This window comes from Protobothrops mucrosquamatus, unplaced genomic scaffold (genome assembly GCF_001527695.2).
Source record: "Protobothrops mucrosquamatus isolate PMUCROS unplaced genomic scaffold, P.Mucros_1.0 scaffold4108, whole genome shotgun sequence".
In the NCBI taxonomy this organism is placed as follows: Eukaryota; Metazoa; Chordata; class Lepidosauria; order Squamata; family Viperidae; genus Protobothrops; species Protobothrops mucrosquamatus.
Genome location: NW_015390036.1, coordinates 66,915 through 86,500, shown reverse-complemented (window position 1 = coordinate 86,500; position 19,586 = coordinate 66,915). Strand labels below are relative to the sequence as shown.

At 45.3% G+C, this 19,586-nt stretch overlaps 1 protein-coding gene across 1 annotated transcript in view; it reads left to right on the top strand.

Annotated features, from left to right (window-relative positions):
- The first annotated feature begins 6,704 nt into the window (after window positions 1-6,704).
- Window positions 6,705-19,586, top strand: part of RBPJ (recombination signal binding protein for immunoglobulin kappa J region) — a 16,436-nt gene continuing 3,554 nt past the window's right edge. Inside the window, exons 1-8 of the mRNA XM_015827962.2 lie at window positions 6,705-6,745; window positions 7,370-7,465; window positions 9,273-9,438; window positions 15,181-15,355; window positions 16,914-17,051; window positions 17,198-17,310; window positions 18,373-18,513; window positions 19,370-19,525. Of these exons, the coding sequence (XP_015683448.1) occupies window positions 7,377-7,465; window positions 9,273-9,438; window positions 15,181-15,355; window positions 16,914-17,051; window positions 17,198-17,310; window positions 18,373-18,513; window positions 19,370-19,525 (978 nt within the window). The 5' untranslated portion in view covers window positions 6,705-6,745; window positions 7,370-7,376. The remainder of the gene's footprint in view (window positions 6,746-7,369; window positions 7,466-9,272; window positions 9,439-15,180; window positions 15,356-16,913; window positions 17,052-17,197; window positions 17,311-18,372; window positions 18,514-19,369; window positions 19,526-19,586) is intronic.

The following is a 19,586-nucleotide window of genomic DNA, read 5'->3' as shown; positions in this document are numbered from 1 at the left end:
AAGGCGCCTGAAGGCAGGACAAGAAGCAACGGATGGAAACTAATCAAGGAGAGAAGCAACCTAGAACTAAGGAGAAACTTCCTGACAGTGAGAACAATTAACCAGTGGAACAACCTGCCTCCAGAAGTGGTGAATGCTCCAACACTGGAAGTTTTTAAGAAGAGACTGGACAGCCATTTGTCCGAAATGGTATAGGGTTACCTGCCTGAGCAGGGAGTTGGACTAGATTACCTCCAAGATCCCTTCCAACTTTACTACTACTACTACTACTACTACTATTATTATTATTATTATTATTATTATGCTGTGACTGCTTTATCTCTTTTTCTTGCACTGCTTTATCTCTGTTTCTGGCATCGCATTCCTCCTCCTGTCTAGTCAGCCAATTAGTGTCTTTTTTCATCCGACATATAGTAGGTGATCATTGGAGCGCACACGTCTATACTTAACACCGTAGTTGCCTATTTGCAGCCTTTCACCTTTTTACTTACAAGGGTGCAATCCACTAGCATTATTTTTTCTCTTTACCAGCAGATGCGTGGAGCATAATTCATCTCTTTTTACTTTAGCGAAGAGAGAAACACACTTGTTCATTTACTCATGCAGGCAGACGAACAATGTTATGAGTTGGCAAGTTTAATACAGCCCAGAATCAGTGACCTTGCCCTCTTCCTGGTGTATAAAACAGTCATATGTGAAAAACTCCAGATGTTTCCACATCAGAGCACCAACTTTACATGCTGATGTAAAAGAAATATTTACATGGAGCTATAGAGCTTAACCCATGTTTTGAAAACTATTCAGTACAATTATTGAAATTCAGGAAATCTGATCTGGTAATATCAGTTAAGGGTTGGTCTCTTATTACTCAAAACTGTCATCTGTTATTATCTTGATAAAAGATAATTGAAGCTGAGTAAAAGAATTGGAGGGTAAGCTTTCAGATACTGTAGAAAAAGAACATCTCATATTACCCATTATGAACCAAAATCCTGTTGTGACTGGGTCACATGCACGCAACCGAGCCAAAGTGGTAGAGAAATCTGTCTTTTTGTAAATGAATGTTTTCTGATTTGCCAGTGTAGGCAATTTCATGAGCATGTCTTTAATGAGCTTCAAAACTTTGAAGGAATCTGTTTTCAGGTAACACCTTTTTGTAAGCTGCAACTGATGAAAGCTGATGTCTTTTAATCATGTTGGTTAGTTGAAAAAACAAACCAGATTCCTTTCTTTTGTCACCACAGACTAACAGAGCTTTTACTCCTATAATATTTTCAAAATTCCAAGTGTGCTCATTATTTCAGAATGCCCAGTTCTTTTCTATAAGGTGATTGCACACAAGTGCAAAAATCATTATGAAAACCAACCTCTGTACATACGTAGTATACATTTTATAGCTTTGTATGAATAAATTTATCTGCAAGTATTACTGAAATGTGGTGTTAATAAGTACTACGCACTATTTGGACATAGGTACAAGAAGGAATGTACATTAATTTCTGTTCCTAGTTTATGAACTGTCATTAAGATACCTTTTGGAAAGCCATTGCAGATAGTCCTTGTTTAATGACCACAATTGGGCCTGGCAGTTCATTTGATAAGCAAAGCAGTTGCTAAGGGAAACCGTGACTTTATTTATGTTCTTACTTCGGTTTTCCTTTGCTTTGTTGTTGTTAGTTGCGAAGTCGTGTCCGACCCATCGCGACCCCATGGACAACGTTCCTCCAGGCCTTCCTGTCCTCTACCATCTTCTGGAGTCCATTTAAGCTCACGCCTACTGCTTCAGTGACTCCATCCAGCCACCTCATTCTCTGTCATCCCCTTCTTCTCTTGCCCTCCATCTTTCCCAGCCTTAGGCTCTTCTCCAGGGAGTCCTTCCTTCTCATTAGGTGGCCAAAGTACTTGAGTTTCAACTTCAGGATCTGGCCTTCTAAAGAGCAGTCAGGGTTGATCTCCTCTAGGACTGACCGGTTTGATCGCCTTGCAGTCTAGGGGACTCGCAGGAGTCTTCTCTTTTGCTTTACAGACCTGCTAAGATCGTAAACATGAGGACTGGTCACAAAGTTGTTTGTTCGTCACCATCGTAACTGAACAGTCACCAACAATTCAGTTGCTAAGAGAGGACTACCCTGCACTTTTCTTCTTGGTTTTCTACCATCCAGTTATGGTTTATTCAGAAAAATTAAATAATAAATAAAGCACATTTTGATTATTTTTTTTTAAATACTTACCAAACTTTTTCTTTTCAAACTCGAGTTAAATGGAAGCTTACAAATTTATTAACACACAAGTATACTGAAAGGATTGTAGTTTTCTTTCACGTAATTGCTTATTTGAATTCCTGTATAAAATAAATGTTGCTTTCTTAGGTAGAGAAGCCTTTTCAACAAAAGGAACTACTAGATCCACTTGACATCAAAAGGCCACGTTGAGATGCTGAGCTAACCAAAATATTTTAAATGGCCTGGGCACTATTGTAGGGTTAATTGTGTATCATGACAAGTAACAAGTTGGGAGAACAACTCCCGAATTTTCATGTACAGTAGTGGCCAAAATTGTGGAAACCTTTTGGGAAAAGTGTACAGAAGAAATGCCACCTTTGGTTAACTTTCCACGAATTTTTCTTCTAATTTCTTCATAACTGTAGCCTTGTTCACTTAATAATACTATTTTACATCGCTTTCCGGGCAACCAGTCAACTCTTTGCACCATTACTTTAAGTTTATTACGTTTTACAAGCTCACTAAATGAAAGAACACAAAAAAACCCAACCAACTTGACGACGATCACATAACACACTGACAAATGTCCTCCTCTCAGCTTCAATACATGACATCAATAACCAAATCCTACTGTGATCTGATTGGCTCATTGACAAAACAAGATGACACCTGATTGGCTCTCTAAACACTCATGCTCATTGGCTACCATCGGAGGAAGGAAAGCTACCTGAGATCAACCTAAGCAAGTTGTGCTTCCTTTTTCTGGTTATTTGAGTATAACCTTTCATAGAATACAGTACAGATAATTGAACAGACTTTGTCGCATTACATTCTTGATTAAATTATCTTTCCATTGATATATAATTTTATGGTACTACTCCCCCCCCCAAAAGCAGTGTCATTAGCCATCAAACCTCAAAAATACACTTTTCCCAAAAGGTTTCCACAATTCTGGCCACTGCTGTAATAAGGTAGTCCTTGACTCACGATCATAATTCAGCCAAAAGATTCTGTTGCGAAGCTAAGTGAGTTTTGCCCTCTTTTACAACCTTTTCTTGCCGCTGTTGTAAAGCGAATCGCTGCAGTTTGTGAAGTGAGTCACACGGTTGTTCAGTGAATCTGCCTTCCCCAATTGGCTTTGCTTGTCAGAAGGCCCCAAAAGGGCCCTGGGAGACGACAACTGTCACAAATAGGAGCCAGTTGCCAAGCGTGATTGTGAGGATGCTGCAACAATCGTAAGGATGGGAAACGGTCCTAAGTCACTTTGTTCAGTGCCGCTGTAGTGGTTCCTAAATGACTGGTTGTAGTGGGCTTAAATGGACTCCAGAAGATGGTAGAGGACAGGAAGGCCTGGAGGAACGTTGTCCATGGGGTCGCGAGGGGTCGGACACCACTTCGCAACTAACAACAACAACAACAAAGCCAAAGTTTCCCATTTTGTATTTATGTCACATCAGGCAATAAGACATCGCATTTGTAACATAAATCTGGGCTGTTATTTCTGTAGAAACCATGACGGATTTTCTTCTTTAATCATCCTCTGTTATTTACGCGTAACGAGTGGATCACGTGTCCTTGCAGGTTATCTCTAGCAATTGCACCTACGTAATCTTCTACTCTTAAAAACCATAATAATGTATTTCAGACAGGATGGGCAAACCATATAAGAAGGTCCTTACGTTGTGCTAAAAACTCCAATGCGGTTTGCTCGGTTTTGGCCGAGCCTTTGGTGTGAAACCCAGCCGATATGGTTTGAGTTAGAACAGGGATGGATCACCGGCAGTCCCCCCCTCCCCGTTTCTTTTCATCTGTACCCATTTTAAAAGCAGCTAATATAATCATTGAGGCCTTTGAACTCTGGTGCTGGAGAAGACTCCTGCGAGTCCCCTGGACCGCAAGGCGATCAAACCGGTCAGTCCTAGAGGAGATCAACCCCGACTGCTCTTTCGAAGGCCAGATCCTGAAGCTGAAACTCAAGTACTTTGGCCACCTAATGAGAAAGAAGGACTCACTGGAGAAGAGCCTAATGCTGGGAAAGATGGAGGGCAAGAGAAGAAGGGGACGACAGAGAATGAGGTGGCTGGATGGAGTCACTGAAGCAGGAGGCGTGAGCTTCAATGGACTCCAGAAGATGGTAGAGGACAGGAAGGCCTGGAGGAACGTGGTCCGTCGGGTCGCGATGGGTCCGACACGACTTCGCAACTAACAACAACAATATAATCAAGTCTAACCGTGATTTAATTCAGTTCATTTTTTTTTAAAAAAAGATTTTTATCCCACTTTTTTTCCTCTAAAGTTTTTTTCCCCCAATACTGCTTTCTCCTCCTGTTTCCCCCATAACAATAATCCTGAGAGAGAATGACTGGCTCCAAAGTCACCCAGCCAGTTTTGCATGTTTAAGATAGGACTAGAACTCGCAGTCTCCTGGTTTCTAGGCCAACACATTAACCTCTGTGCCAAAGTGGCCTATTGTTATGGTTGCTCACACCATCATCCAGATGTTTAGCTTTGGCCTTTTTGCCTACCTGTCGAGTTCTTAATCGGGGCTCTTCAAACTTGGCCCTTTTATGACTTGTGGACTTCAGCTCCCAGAATTCCTCAGCCAGGCACGCGTGCCTGGCTGAGGAATTCTGGGAGTTGAAGTCCACAAGTCATAAAAGGGCCAAGTTTGAAGAGCCCTGCTCTTAATGGACCTGGGATAGGCAGATGTTGTTGCTTAATAACATTAAACGTCACAGGAAGGAAGCCATGATAGAATGTTGTGTAGGTGGAGAAGGAGTGTGTGTGTGTGTGTGTGTGTGTGTAGGAGTGGAGGAGGAAGCCCATACCAGAGAGGTCCCCAAAAAAGAGACTGCACAGTCCTGAAACTGGAGGAGGAAATGTGGAAAAGATTCAGGATAGCCATAGAATCTCCCAGGGTATATTTATTATGTCAGTCGTTAACAGCTGTAGTCTGTCAAGATTCTGTCTATTAAGTGTAAGCAAATAAAAGAACTGGACTTGATTGGATCTTGTTGTGTCATCTTTGGCCTTGGGCTGGGCCTAAGCTGTGCCCAGTAAAGCTGACTTTTGCAAATGATGGTTTTTGTCAACGCTAATGGTGTTCAAACGGTGCCCTAGATACTCAAGGTGCCTATTACTATTGCTACTGCCTTTGCTTTTATTATTATTAGGTCGCTCAGAATTCTAATTTTTTGAAAAATGTTTCACAACCATACAATATTTCACTTCCATCCTCCTGGCTTTGTCTTAGGTGAACCTAAGTGATGGTGAACCTTTTAGAGACCAAGTGCCCAAAACCACTCCCACGCCGCTGCCCCGCCCTCACTCCACCACCCCCACGTCCCGCCTGCCGGCAGGGCCACCTGCTGCCTCCACAGCCCACCCCAGATCACCCAGGTGGCCCAGCAGCGCCACGGAGGCCACGCCCTCCGTCCGCACCTCGCAACACCATCTGCGCGCAGTGGGACGCGAGGGCGGAGTCTTGTCCCCGCTGCCTGGCTGCTATGTCCTTGGCTGCGCTGCTCCACACGGGCCGCGCCCGGTGACGACTCCTTCGGGGGGGCTGTTGGTGAGGAGTGGGCCGTGGGGGGAGGCAGGGCTGCAGCGACGGCACGCGTACCCATAGTGAGGGCTCTAAGTGCCGCCTCTGGCCCGCGTGCCATCGTTCCACCCCCTGGCCCGCCTGCTGGCAGGGCCACCCACTACCTCCACGACCCACCGCAGATCACTCAGGTGGCCCAGCAGCGCCATGGAGGCCACGCCCTCCGTCCGCACCCCGCAACACCATCTGCGCGCAGTGGGACGCGAGGGCGGAGTCTTGTCCCCGCTGCCTGACTGCTATGTCCTTGGCTGTGCTGCTCCACACGGGCCGCGCCCGGTGACGACTCCTTCGGGGGGCTGTTGGTGAGGAGGGGGCCGTGGGGGGAGGCAGGGCTGCAGCGATGGCACGCGTGCCCATAGTGAGGGCTCTAAGTGCCGCCTCTGCCCGCGTGCCATCGTTCCACCCCCTGGTCCGCCTGCCGGCAGGGCCACCCACTACCTCCACGGCCCACCTGAGATCACCCAGGTGGCCCAGCAGCGCCATGGAGGCCACGTCCTCTGTCCGTACCCTGCAGCACCATTTGCGCGCAGTGGGACGCGAGGGCGGAGTCTTGTCCCCATTACCTGGCTGCCATGTCCTTGGCTGCGCTGCTCCACACAGGCTGTGCCTGGTGGTGACTCCTCCGGGGGGGATGTTGGTGAGGAGGGGGCTGCGGGGGGAGGCGGGGCTGGAGCAATGGCGTGCATGCTTACAGTGAGGGCTCTGAGTGCCGCCTCTGGCTCGCGTGCCATAGGTTCGCCACCACTGTCTTAGGCAAACGGGTCAGGAATGTGGAAAAGTGTGACTCTAAGGCCATGTTGGCGTGTGCCAGCCACATTTTGCTTTGTCTCTCGTGCCCACTTGGTTATGAATGACTCGGTTTTTCTTTTTTTTCCTACAGGAAATTTGGTGAGCGACCTCCACCGAAGCGGCTCACCAGGTAGGGTTCGGGTCTTGCGTTCAGGTCCTGACGGGGGCTCTTCCCCAGGGGTGTGTATTATAATATCAGTTGCCTCTCTGGACAGGCGAAAGGGATCATCAAAGCGGTCAGAGCTACAAGAGCAAGGCCGTCTGTTCTGTTGGCTTCTGAGCTCGGTTTTGTCGTTCTGTGTACGTTCTGTGTAGGCAACTTCACCTGCACGCTCACGGAGCTGCTATCCTTACTCCTTAACTTTGATCCTTTATGGAAAAGGTGGAGACCAACATCTTCCTGCCTGTTACTACAAAGAGAAAGGGATCCCTTCCCCGAGAAATACATAGGTGTGGAGCACCTCAACTGTTCCCAGTCCAGTGACACTGGTGGGAATCAATCTGATTGCTACTGGTGGTCCTTAACTGGCTGACAACTGTAATTGAGCCCAGAATTATGGGTGGGGTGGGGTGAGAAGATGGTCATGAGAATTTGGAGCAAAGGGAACCCTAGCAGCTTTGGCAGGCCCCACAAGAGAGACGTAGCTACACGCAATTCAGACACATAGCAGTGTCAGCCTTTGGATTGCTTTAAAAAATACATGTATAAATTGGGTTTCTATGAACTTGATTGCCTTTGTTCTCCCATTCTTAGGGAAGCGATGAGGAACTATTTAAAGGAGCGCGGCGATCAAACAGTCCTAATACTTCACGCAAAAGTGGCTCAGAAATCCTATGGAAACGAAAAGAGGTAACGATGGGCGGTGTTCTTGAATTGTGCGCTGCGCTGTTTTGCAGTCGAAAATAAACATAAATTAACGCAGAGAGCAGCTTTCAACAACCATCTGCTATTTGGATGTCATGGATTGTTACTCCTAGAATTCCTGGCTTGGAAGCTTGCAGGTTTTATAGAAGGAGGGAATGAGATTAGAAAGAACGGTGCAAATTTTCTGGATTTTGTGTTATAGAGATTTAAAATTACACTGGGTCTGGTTTTGGGGTTCTTTTTCGCTGCTGAGGTATCGGTTGACAAACTGTAGTTTAAAAAATCTGGAAAAAGTATCAGTTCGGGAGCCTTAAGATTTTGCAACGCAAAGGTTGCTATGAATTATTTTAAATGGTCTTTGTTACATTGTGTGGAGCTCCATTTAGTGACTATTTAAAGTAACTTAAGTTCTTAACGAGCATACATTTCTGTCAACCAAATAAATTACAACAAAATAGATTTTAAAAAATAAAGAGAGTGGGTGTATATGTATCAGAATTTCATTTTTTAATGTATGCCAGTGTGTTCACAGAAAAAAGTGACAATGAAGGTCTTGGTCTTGTCTTCTCTTCTCTTCTCTTCTCTTCTCTTCTCTTCTCTTCTCTTCTCTTCTCTTCTCTTCTCTTCTCTTCTCTTCTCTTCTCTTCTCTTCCCTTCCCTTCCCTTCCCTTCCCTTCCCTTCCCTTCTCTCTTCTCTTCTCTTCTCTTCCCTTCCCTTCCCTTCCCGTCTCTTCTCTTCCCTTCCCTTCCCTTCTCTTCTCTTCTCTTCTCTTCTCTTCTCTTCTCTTCTCTTCTCTCATCTCTTCCCTTCCCTTCCCTTCCCTTTCTCTCCTCTCCTCTCCTCTCCTCTCCTCTCCTCTCCTCTCTTGGTTTTGTCTTGTCTCATCTCCCTAAGCAAAACTGGGTTAGAGGAACTGGGGAAGCGGCTTCAGTTATAGTACTTTAGATTAAATTCTTAACTGACATTCTTTCAAATTGCCTCCTCTCATATTTGTAGCTTAAAATTCTATACATCGAAAGTATATAATAATAATCTAATTTTTCCAAAGGCAATACAAACCTTCTAGGGAAATACATGTTCTAAATGTAACTTTTCGGTACGAGCCAGGAAATCTTAAAATCTTTTGAAGTCCAGTTGTTTTTCGGTAAAGAAAGTTGCATAATTTGGAGCTTAGCTTAGCTTTGTTGGCACCACATTCGAAATTGGTTAGCTCTCTGACATTGCATTATGAAACCACATCTACCTATAGTACTCTTCTGTTGCTAGAATTAAACGTCATTAAATATTTCATTTTAAAAATAACACATTTCTACCCCTGGAGACCTAGTGGGTAAAGATTCATGTGGAGTTAAAGGCGCTTTCATTTATTGGAGAAGCCAGTAGAAATAACAAAACAAAACCAAATCCTGCATCTGATTGGATTTGGGGGCAAAACTAGGATTTGAAGATGTAAGTATATTCTGACCTTGGGAATCCAATTCAGTTCCATCTTCCATTTCCCCCCTTCTGGATTTTAAATAGCTCAGCTACAAAAGTGAGGTGGTGGTTAAGGCACCAGGAGGAAGAAATGTTAGGTATGTTCACTACCTTGAGTTATTTAAAAAAAAATATCTTTAAAACTATTTTTAAAAATCTAAAAAAAGTTCTCCCTCGCTCAGATTATGTATAATTTTTTTTCTGGCTGCCTTTCCCTTCAAAAATGGCATTTTGTGCAAGATAACCAATGACTTGGGTCCTTAAAAAGGGAATACCTGTTCCAGGTGAACCTAACGTTCTGCTCTTTGCCTTCAGATTTTTTTGCCCTCCTCCGTGCGTCTATCTTATGGGTAGCGGATGGAAGAAAAAAAAAGAACAAATGGAACGAGACGGCTGCTCTGAGCAGGAATCTCAGCCATGCGCCTTTATCGGGATTGGGAATAGCGACCAAGAGATGCAGCAGTTGAACTTGGAAGGAAAGGTGCGTTGAACGTAACGTAGCGTTTGCGAACCCATTTATACTGAGAGGTCACGGTGAGCGTGAGTAATAAATCGATTCAAGACACGGATGCTCTAAATTTGGACCTTCTCTGTGTTCATTCGTGGTCACTGAGTATCTTTTGGCTTTTATCCTGCTTTTATGTAAAAAAATAATAAATAGATGTGTCTCATAGTTTTTTGTTTTGTTTCTATCTTGTTTTCGTGACTACATTTGTTTGTTTTTTATAAAGATTTTATTGGGTTTTTTTTCATAAACATATGTTAATTTTTCCAACCAACCAGTTGTCTGGAGTTTGCTATGCTAATACTGTACATGTTCAATTCCTAATCCTTCATTCTTTCCTCTAGCCAACAATAAAATAGGTCCCAAATTTGATAATAGTCTGTATCTTCTTTATCTTTCAACCTCATAGTTAATCTGTCCATCTCTGCACATTCCAATATTTTCCTGATTATTTCTTCTTCTGATGGCCATCCTTCATTCTTCCGGTATTGTGCAAAAATTATTCTCGCTGCTGTGGTGATGTGTAAGATTAAATATAATTTCTGCTTATTAGTCTTTTCAGGCATAATGCCTAGTAAAAAAAAGTTCAGGTTTAAAATCCACTTGTTCACCCAATATTTTTTCTAACCACATATGTATCTTTCTCCAATAGACCTTTGCCCTTACCACATGTCCACCAAATATGATAATACGTGCCTATGTTATGTTTACATTTCCAACATCTATCTGACATATTTTTAAACATTTTTGCTAATCTTGCTGGCGGCAGGTGCCATCTATAAAACATTTTATATATAGATTTTCTTTATATGAAGTTGACATTGTTAATTTGTAGTTTCTCTCCCATAACATTTGCCATTTTTCTAATTCTATATTATAGCCAAAAAATTTTCGCCCATCTTGTCATCGTTTCTTTCACTTGTCTCGTGACTACATTTGTACCAGCATCTCAATCTTTAAGCAAAGCGGTTGCTAAGTGAAAAAATCACCCAACCGCTTCAGCTTTCCTTTGCTTTGCAGCATCAGGAGGATGGCAATAGCACTTAGACTTATATACTGCTTCACGGTGCGTTTACAATCCTCTGTAAGCAGTTTACAGAGTCAGCATCTTGCCCCTGGGTCCTTGTTTTACTGACCTTGGAAAGATGGAAGGCTGAGTCAACCTTTGAGCCGGTGACAATCGAACTGCCGGCAGTCGGCAGAATTAGCCTGCAATGCTGCATTCTAGCCACTGCACCCCCATGGCTCAGGATGTCGCCCCGAAACAGTTGGGTGAGCCCAAATGGTGGGGAAAGTTTCAAAGCTCAACTCGTAAGGAAGTGTTGTGATTCTGTGCCAGCCACTGGACCTGGCAGTTGAGTCCGGGAAATCAGAGGAGTAGGAGGAGGGGCCTGGAGAGCCATCAGAGTCGGAGGAAGGCTCTGATGAGCTCCAGGACTTATAATCTGATGAAGAGCCTGGCCCCCTCCACTCGTGCTCAAGCTGAGACCCAGCTGTGTGGGGAAGCTGAGCCAGACTCTTGAGGACTCACAGCTGGAAGACATCATAGACCAGACATGTCAAATACAAGGCCTGGGGGCCGGATGCGGCCCGCGAAGTGGTTTCATGTGGCCCACGAAGCCATTCTAGAAACAGTGAGGGAACGGCCCCCATTGCCTTGGCCTTGGCCCAGGCCAGCTGGGAGCCAATGTACAGTTTTGTGGTGGCCATCTTGGCACTTGCCCCGGTGGACCATGCCTTGGCACTTGCCCCAGTCCCACCCCCTTCTGCCAGAGACCCTCAGATCTGTCCCACTCCTGCCCAGGCTTCCATAGGCACACTGGACGCGAATGATGTCGAACTGGCCACGCCCACCCAGTAGGCCACACCCATTCCATCCATGCCCACCCAGTAGGCTGCACCCACTCTGGTCACACCCACATGGGCCCCCCAAGAGCAACCGCAATGCTGATGCGGCCCTCAGTGAAATTGAGTTTTGACACCCCTGTCATAGACGCTCGCAAATGCAGACAGGCAACAAGAGTAGGACAGAGGGAGGCAATGGGGCAGCTCCAAGGGCGGAGGAGAAGACATTGAGAAGCCACACCTGGGGGCTGCATAATAAAAAGGGAAGGTGTATTTGCAAAGGATTCAAGTTTCATGGAATCAGATTCTGTTTGCCTTGCCTGTGAACAATTCTCTGTTTGAATCGTGTTTTGTTTGCCTTGGACAATTCTCCGTTTACATCGTGTTTTGTTTGCCTTTGCTTTTGGGACATTTTGCATGTCTGTACCTAATTTACAGGTTTTTCCTGCATTTCCAGCCTACTTGTTAAAAGAGGGGTTTGTCCTTGTGAGTTAACAAGGACTCACATAGGCTGGGACAGAACAGGAAGCTTTTTTTGCCCTTTGGATGCTCACCCCGTCACTGAGATCATTAGGAAGAAGAGAATTAATGTTTGTATTTACGTTACAGAGAAAGGAATTGCAGTAGAGTACACAGGCACACGGTAGGCAACACACATCAAAGGAATGAAGTTGCGCCAGACATTTTTCCTGGCAGGATCCCTGTGAACTACTTATGGGCAAACAAAAGGGTTACCACAAAACTGATTAGGGTCTTGTTGGTGTCAGGCAAAGTTTATCAGCGGAGGGTTCTAATCAGCTAATTAAGGTTACAGAGCCGAGCTTGTTAATTTTCAGTTGGCGCTTCTGCGCTGTGGAAAAAACCAACTTGGGAAGTGATGGCTTGTTTTGGCAATTTGGGATAAATAAAGCAGGTTAGGCTCGGGACAGGGTGTATTAACTGATTGTAGGTGAACATGTGCCAGAGAGAGACATTCCAAAGTTGTACATGTGAGCATTGGATGCAGAGTCATTTTTTCATCACCTTCAAGCTGCAGATAGTCACTGTCTGAGGCAGTCGGTAAACGATCACCTGTACATATGTTCTGAACTTTCTTTGTTGAACACTATACATAGTTCATGGTTGTTGTTGTTAGTTGCGAAGTCGTGTCCGACCCATTGCGACCCCATGGACAACGTTCCTCCAGGCCTTCCTGTCCTCTACCATCTTCTGGAGTCCATTTAAGCTCAAGCCTACTGCTTCAGTGACTCCGTCCAGCCACCTCATTCTCTGTCGTCTCCTTCTTCTATTGCCCTCAATCTTTCCCAGCATCAGGTTCTTCTCCAGGGAGTCCTTCCTTTTCATTAGGTGGCCAAAGTATTTGAGTTTCAACTTCAGGATCTGACCTTCTAAGAAGCAGTCAGGGTTGATCTCCTCTAGGACTGACTGGTTTGATCGCCTTGCAGTCCAGGGGACTCGCAGGAGTCTTCTCCAGCACCAGAGTTCAAAGGCCTCCATTCTTTGGCGCTCAGCCTTTCTTATGGTCCAACTTTCACAGCCATACATTGCAACTGGGAAAACCATGGCCTTGACTATATGTACTTTTGTTGGCAGGGTGATGTCTCTGCTTTTTAGTATGCTGTCTAGATTGGCCATAGCTTTCCTCCCCAGGAGCAAGCATCTTTTAATTTCTTGGCTGCAGTCCCCATCTGCGGTGATCTTGGATGTTGATAAATATGCAAACGTTCTGGATAATAAAAGAAAATAATTACTTTCCTTGCTTTCAGTCACTGAAAGAGAGTTAATTACTTTTACTCCTAAATATCCTGCTTGAAGTCATTTTCTGACACTGTGGGCTTTGTTTCTCTCAGCAGAAGGAAATTTCCTCGCCTGCTTATCAGAGAAAATGAAATGATAAAATAGTTCGGTGGCGAGAGACCAATCCCTCTTTCGCAGGGTTTATTAAGTATGACATGATAGAGTGAATTCTTGATCTAATATGACTTCAGGATTTCATCACCGACAATAATGAATTGGTCTAGTAACTCCGTAGGGATGCTATTTTGTTTTTTTAATTTAATTCCCACCTTTATTATATTTATAAATAACTTAGGGTGATGAACATCCCTAATAATACTCCTTCTTCCTCCTATTCTCCTGATAGCAACTAGCCTGTGAGGTGAGTTGGGCTCAGAGTGAATGATTAGCCCAAAGTCACCTAGCTGGTTTCCATGCCTAAAACAGGACTAGACCGCACAATTTGCTGTTATCATGTCACAGTCAGGCAAGCACTATTGCTTTATCTTACTCTATTATGAACAAATAGTTTATGCTGCGCTGAGAATATTGGCGTCTCTTTCACTCAGAGTGAATTGTACAAACATGCCTAAAGAATGTAATAAATTATATAAAAACCATTGTATTGAAATAATGCAGTGTATCAAGATTTATCGCAACACAACAAAAAGGAAGGGGAAAGAGGGGGAAGGGAGGGGTAAACGCATGCGTGTGCATGTGCGTGTGCGTGAACACTGTTGCTTACACAAGTGGAGCCATGAGCGCTCACGTGTGGGTCTGCAAATGCCTGTGATGTTTGTGGCAATGCTCACGCAAGCGTGGCCACGAACGCCTGCCAGGATGCTTGCGTGAGTTGGGTAGTGAGTACCCACGTCGCTTGTAGCAATGCTTGCATGAGTGGGGCTGCGAACACCCATGACGACACTTGTGTGAGTGGGGCCGCAAACGCTCATGGCGACGCTCATGTGAGTTGGGCTGCGAACGCTTGCAATGCTTGCAGCAACACGTGGATGGGGCTATGAATGCCCCCAGCAACGCTCGCGTGAGTGAGGTTGTACGTGCGCACACATGTGCGAACCGGCCAGCGACTCGTGTGGCCCGGTGGCGAATAGGCCGCAGTCCACAGGTTGGGGACCTCTGTGCTAAGTCATATTTGGAGGATACAGTCCTGTCTTATTTTGAAGAAATCAGCTAACACTCTGGGTTTATATCATCGTGAATGCATGCTTATGCGTGTGGGACTGCGAACGCCTGCCACGAAGCTCATGTGAGAGAGGCCACGGACGTCTGCGGTGACGCTCGTGCGAGTTGGGCCTCAAACACCCACGATGCCCGCGGCAATATTCACGCAAGTGAGGCCGCGAATGCCCAGGACAAAGCTCGTGTGAATGGGGCCGCGAATACCCATGACAACGCTTGTGCAAGTTGGGCCGCAAACACCCACGATGCTCCTGGCAATGTTTGTGTGAGTGGGGCCACGAATGCTCACGACAACGCTCGTGTGCGTGGGGCCGCGAACACCCGCAACAACGTTTAGGCGAGTTGGGCCGCAAATGCCAGCGACGCTGCAGCGCATGAGTGAGGCCGGTGAACATCCACGAAACTCAAGGCAACGCTCCCGTGAGTGAGGTTGAACACGTGCGCACCGGCCAGCCACTCACGCGACCCAGTGGCCAATAGGCCGCGGCCCGGTATTGGGCTGCGGCCCACAGGTTGGGGACCTCTGGTTTAAGTGACAGAAAAAGCAATATATTTCCATTTAGTTTTTCCCTTTTACAGGAAAAGAGTAAAGCAGAAGTACGTGAACCGTCTACGTATAGCAAAATCATATTTTTCTTTACAGATACTTGATGCTGATCTAGCTCATTCGTTTTCTGCTTGCGGAGTTGGGAACACCCATGTACTTGCAGTTCTCACCACGCTGTTAACTTTTTTCTGAAATGCAATAAACTGGAGCCCTACCCCGAATTTTTGAATTTGTTGTAACTTTACAATACTGTACTACTAAAAATTCCTGATTAGTACAGCTAGGCCTAGTTACCTTTAACAGTGCTTCATTGGAAAAAATACTACATTACTGTCTCCTTTTATCCACAGAACTATTGCACAGCTAAAACTTTGTACATATCAGACTCTGACAAGCGAAAGCACTTCATGTTATCCGTAAAAATGTTCTACGGCAATAGCGACGATATCGGTGTGTTCCTTAGTAAACGGATCAAAGTCATCTCCAAGCCTTCGAAAAAGAAACAATCGCTAAAAAATGCAGACTGTAAGTATTGGCCAAGCGAGGCTTCATTGACTGTGGTCGGATGTTTCACATACGTTGCTGTGAGCTTGTGAGTTTTCCATTCATCTCTTAAGAATGTGGCCTTTGGTCCCCTTATAAAACAACTCCCAGCTATTACAACAAAGGAAGTATTTGATTTCAGCTTCTAGCAATTTCAGCAGTGTGTATGTGTGTGTGTGTGGGGGGGGGGGCGTAACAGTTGTATGCGTTACATTTTTGAGATGATCTGATTGAAGAGGTAACAATTTTTTTTTTTTAAAGCAGATTTGTCTTAGCAACTTTTTAAGACCCGTGGACTTCCCCAGCCTAGTACAGGGAATTCTGGGTGTCGAAGTCCACAAGGGGCTTCTGGGAGTTGAAGTCTAGGTTTTAAAGTCGTGGAGGTCGGACACCCCTGTTTTAAAGCACACCTCAAGGGCTGTCCCAGGTAAAACAGACTCTTAAAAGACAAACCGCTAAAAGGATAACATTCTAGACTAGTTTGTTTTATTATTATTTATTTATTTATTGACTGTGACTAGGAAAGGAGATTGCCTTTTTAAAAAAAAAAAAAAAACAAGCCAAAGAAAAGATGCACATTTTCTGCTGGGTGTGTTAAAACAGGGCTTTTCAACCTTTTCACCCATTGTACCACTTTTAGGATATGGCAATATCCGAGTACCACCAGTCCTAGCAAGGTGTCAAAAACTTGATAACCAAAAAAAAAGGAAAAAAGGAAAAAAGTGATAAAGTACAGGTAGTCCTCGACTTACAACAGTTCGCTTAGTGACTGTTCGAAGTTACAATGGCACTGAAAAAAGTGCCCCCCCCAAGCCCCAGCCGAGCAAGACACCTACCTGCCCACCCGATGGCGCTCTTCCTCCTGTCTGATGTTTCCATTGTTAGCATTTCTGTTGAGGATTGGCAGTGGGGGTAGGGTGAGGGGGTGTTTGGTGTTTATTACCCCCGTCTGCTGGGGGGTTGCAGCAGGTTTTGGTCACTTCACATGACCCTGGGACACGGTGACCGTCATAAATATGAATCAGTTGCCAAGCATCTGAATGTAAATCACAAGACCCTGGAGATGCTGCAACATTCCAGCTGATCGGTGCTTCTTCAGGGCTCAGCAGAAGCACCAGGATCAGTGCTGCTTTCCAGCTGATTGGTGCTTCTTCAGGGCTCAGCAGAAGCGCCAGGATCACCGCCGAATTTCAGCTGGATCTTGGTGCTGATCCTGGCGCTTCCGCTGAGCCCTGACAGCCCTGCAGCTCCAGCCATCTCTCGCTCAAGCTTGTGCGGTGCTGCCACCGGTTCAGCTCATTCCTCTCCCCCACTACCACTTTTCTAGGATGGTCGCGTACCACCTGCCAGGTGCCAATGTACCACAGGTGGTACCCGTACCACTGGTTGAAAAGCCCTGTATTAAAAGAGCTGGAGGGAAACTTGCATTTTTCAGATTAGCAGAAGTGCTGACTTCGTTGCCAGCGCGTCTTTCCTGTCTAAGGCTAAGGCTGGTATATTAAAGGCTCTGTTTTTTGTTTTTTTGTTTTCTCCTGCACAGTATGCATTGCATCAGGGACGAAAGTAGCGCTGTTTAATAGACTTCGGTCCCAAACAGTTAGCACCAGATACTTGCACGTAGAAGGAGGGAACTTCCACGCCAGCTCACAACAATGGGGAGCATTTTACATTCATCTCTGTGAGTACAACTGAAAACCCTCTGTTGTTTTTTTGTTTTGTTTTGTTTAATCTCTCCTGAGTTTGGGGGGAAATGGTAGCATTTTGCTTTCTCTTGGAACGGATTCAGGTTTGCCTGGCACGCTGATATTTCTCTTTCCTCCGCAGTGGACGATGATGAATCCGAAGGAGAGGAATTCACAGTCCGAGACGGCTATATCCATTATGGCCAGACGGTCAAACTCGTTTGTTCGGTTACCGGCATGGCGCTCCCAAGATTGGTACATTTTGCATTTTCATATATGTCAGAGAAAGAGACTGGCCGAGCCAGGGGGAGGAGTCAAACAGGGAATTAGTCTGGAATCTTTACGTAGGCAGAAGAGGGCAAGGTCTAAACCCTTCTGAATGCTATTATACTTTATCTCAGGGGTCCCCAACCCCCAGTCCATGGACCAGTACTGGGCCGTGGCATGCCAGCAACCGGTCCGCACAAACAAGCAAAGCCCCATCCATGGGATGCAGGCAGCACACACAACCACACACTCTCTCCACGGAACCTGGTGCCCAGAAGGTTGTGTACCTCTGTGTTAGAGGATTTGGAATAGAGTGTGTCATGTGTCTGATTAACAAAACACTTAAAAGAACTTTCAGGCATTTTATTAACCTAAAAGCATTTTTTAAGGTTACAGAGGTGTCAGTACGGCATGGTAGAAATGCTTAGATCTGAGATCCTTTTCCGTTGCACATAACATTCCAGGCATTTTCCCCTCCCCTATTTTGGGGTCATGATTCACATCTTCCAATTAACTTGGAAGATGTGATTCACTTCCGGTTCCTTTTTTCCCGGGCTTTCCTTATATTCTCCTCCCCTTTCACTGTTGCCTGATTTAACTATAAAAATACCAGACAGTTCTGCATATTGTCAAAGCAAGAATATACAGTATTTGCAGCGTTGACAAGAGTGTTTGAGGGATCATGCTGTGCTGCCCACTCTGGAACATCATCCTTCCTGAGTTTAGTTTGGACCCCATCCTGCTGGTTTCCCATAAAGCTTTGAAAACTTGGGTTATGTGCCAAAGCCTGGGTCCCAATTGTGAGACATCTTCACGTGCCCCCGAATGGAGACGAAACGTTTGCAGCCAAATCGCCACGCTCGGAGATCAAACCAGCAGCCCATAAGAATGAATAATAGCCACACTTCCTTAGCAACAGGTTTGAAATCCATTGCCAACTTGATAACACGTGAGCCGATAGCCATCTGAAGTGATACGTATTCATGATACTGGTGGTTTTAAAAAAAAAACAAGAAACCTTTCTAAATATTGAACTGTATTTATTGACAGATAATACGGAAAGTCGACAAACAGACCGCTTTGCTAGATGCGGATGATCCAGTATCCCAGCTCCATAAGTGTGCGTTCTACCTTAAAGATACCGAACGAATGTACTTGTGCCTTTCCCAAGAGCGAATTATCCAATTTCAAGTAAGTTGTTTGACATACCAGCATAGTGTATGCTGTTCATGATCTTTTTGAGAGCGGGCGTGTCTTAAAAACTAGCACCCAGGAGGACCGTCGCACCCACTCCAGCCTCTTTGATAACTCCTCCTCTTAAAATGGCTTGGCGTGGCAATATGCTTTACATTTGCAACCCTGTGTAGCACTGCATATTTTATTTGCAGATGGCACCTTGATATGAGAGGGGGGCGCTCCTGCTTGTTTCCTGCCGTGTATTTTAGCACTGCAGTTGAAACTGCAAGTTGTGTAAAGACATAGGCATGGAAAAGAAGCCGCAGGGTTTTGATAGGGAGGGATGGGCCCACCAAAGGAATCTGTTCAGAAAAAGGCAAGTCTGAAGAGAATATGGTCTGCATTTTGGGCCTGACATTCTATTGCAGTGATGGCGAACCTTTTAGAGACCGAGTGCCCAAACTGCAACCCCCAAACCCACTTATGCATCGTTGGGTGCCGGGTGGGGTGTGGCCCATTGGGTGGGCGTGGCTGCGGTGGTAACAGCAGACTGGGTGGGACTAAAAAGTTCAATCAATCAATTCCAACTTTGCAAGATCTTTTTTTTTCCCCGCGAGAAGTTGAAATTGACTGATTGAACCTTTTTTTTTTTTGTACATGGCGGCGGAGGCCTAAAGCGAAAAGGTTTTATAAAACCCAGCTGAAGGCCTAGGACTGGGGCGACGGCGCGCTTGCCCACAGAGAGGGCTCTGAGTGCCGCCTCTGGCACCCGTGCCATAGGTTCGCCACCATTGTTCTGTTGAAAGCTTCTGTTGTTACACAAGCTATTATTGATGCTCTCTCAAGCGTTTGACAATTATTTTTTTTTAAGGCCACTCCATGTCCCAAAGAACCAAATAAAGAGATGATTAATGATGGAGCTTCATGGACAATCATTAGCACAGATAAAGCAGAATATACATTTTATGAGGGCATGGGACCCGTCCACGCTCCCGTAACACCTGTGCCTGTCGTTGAAAGTCTGCAGGTAAGCCAGACTTTTCTTTCTGCTTCGACACGGTATATAATAGAGATTACAGCGAACAAGC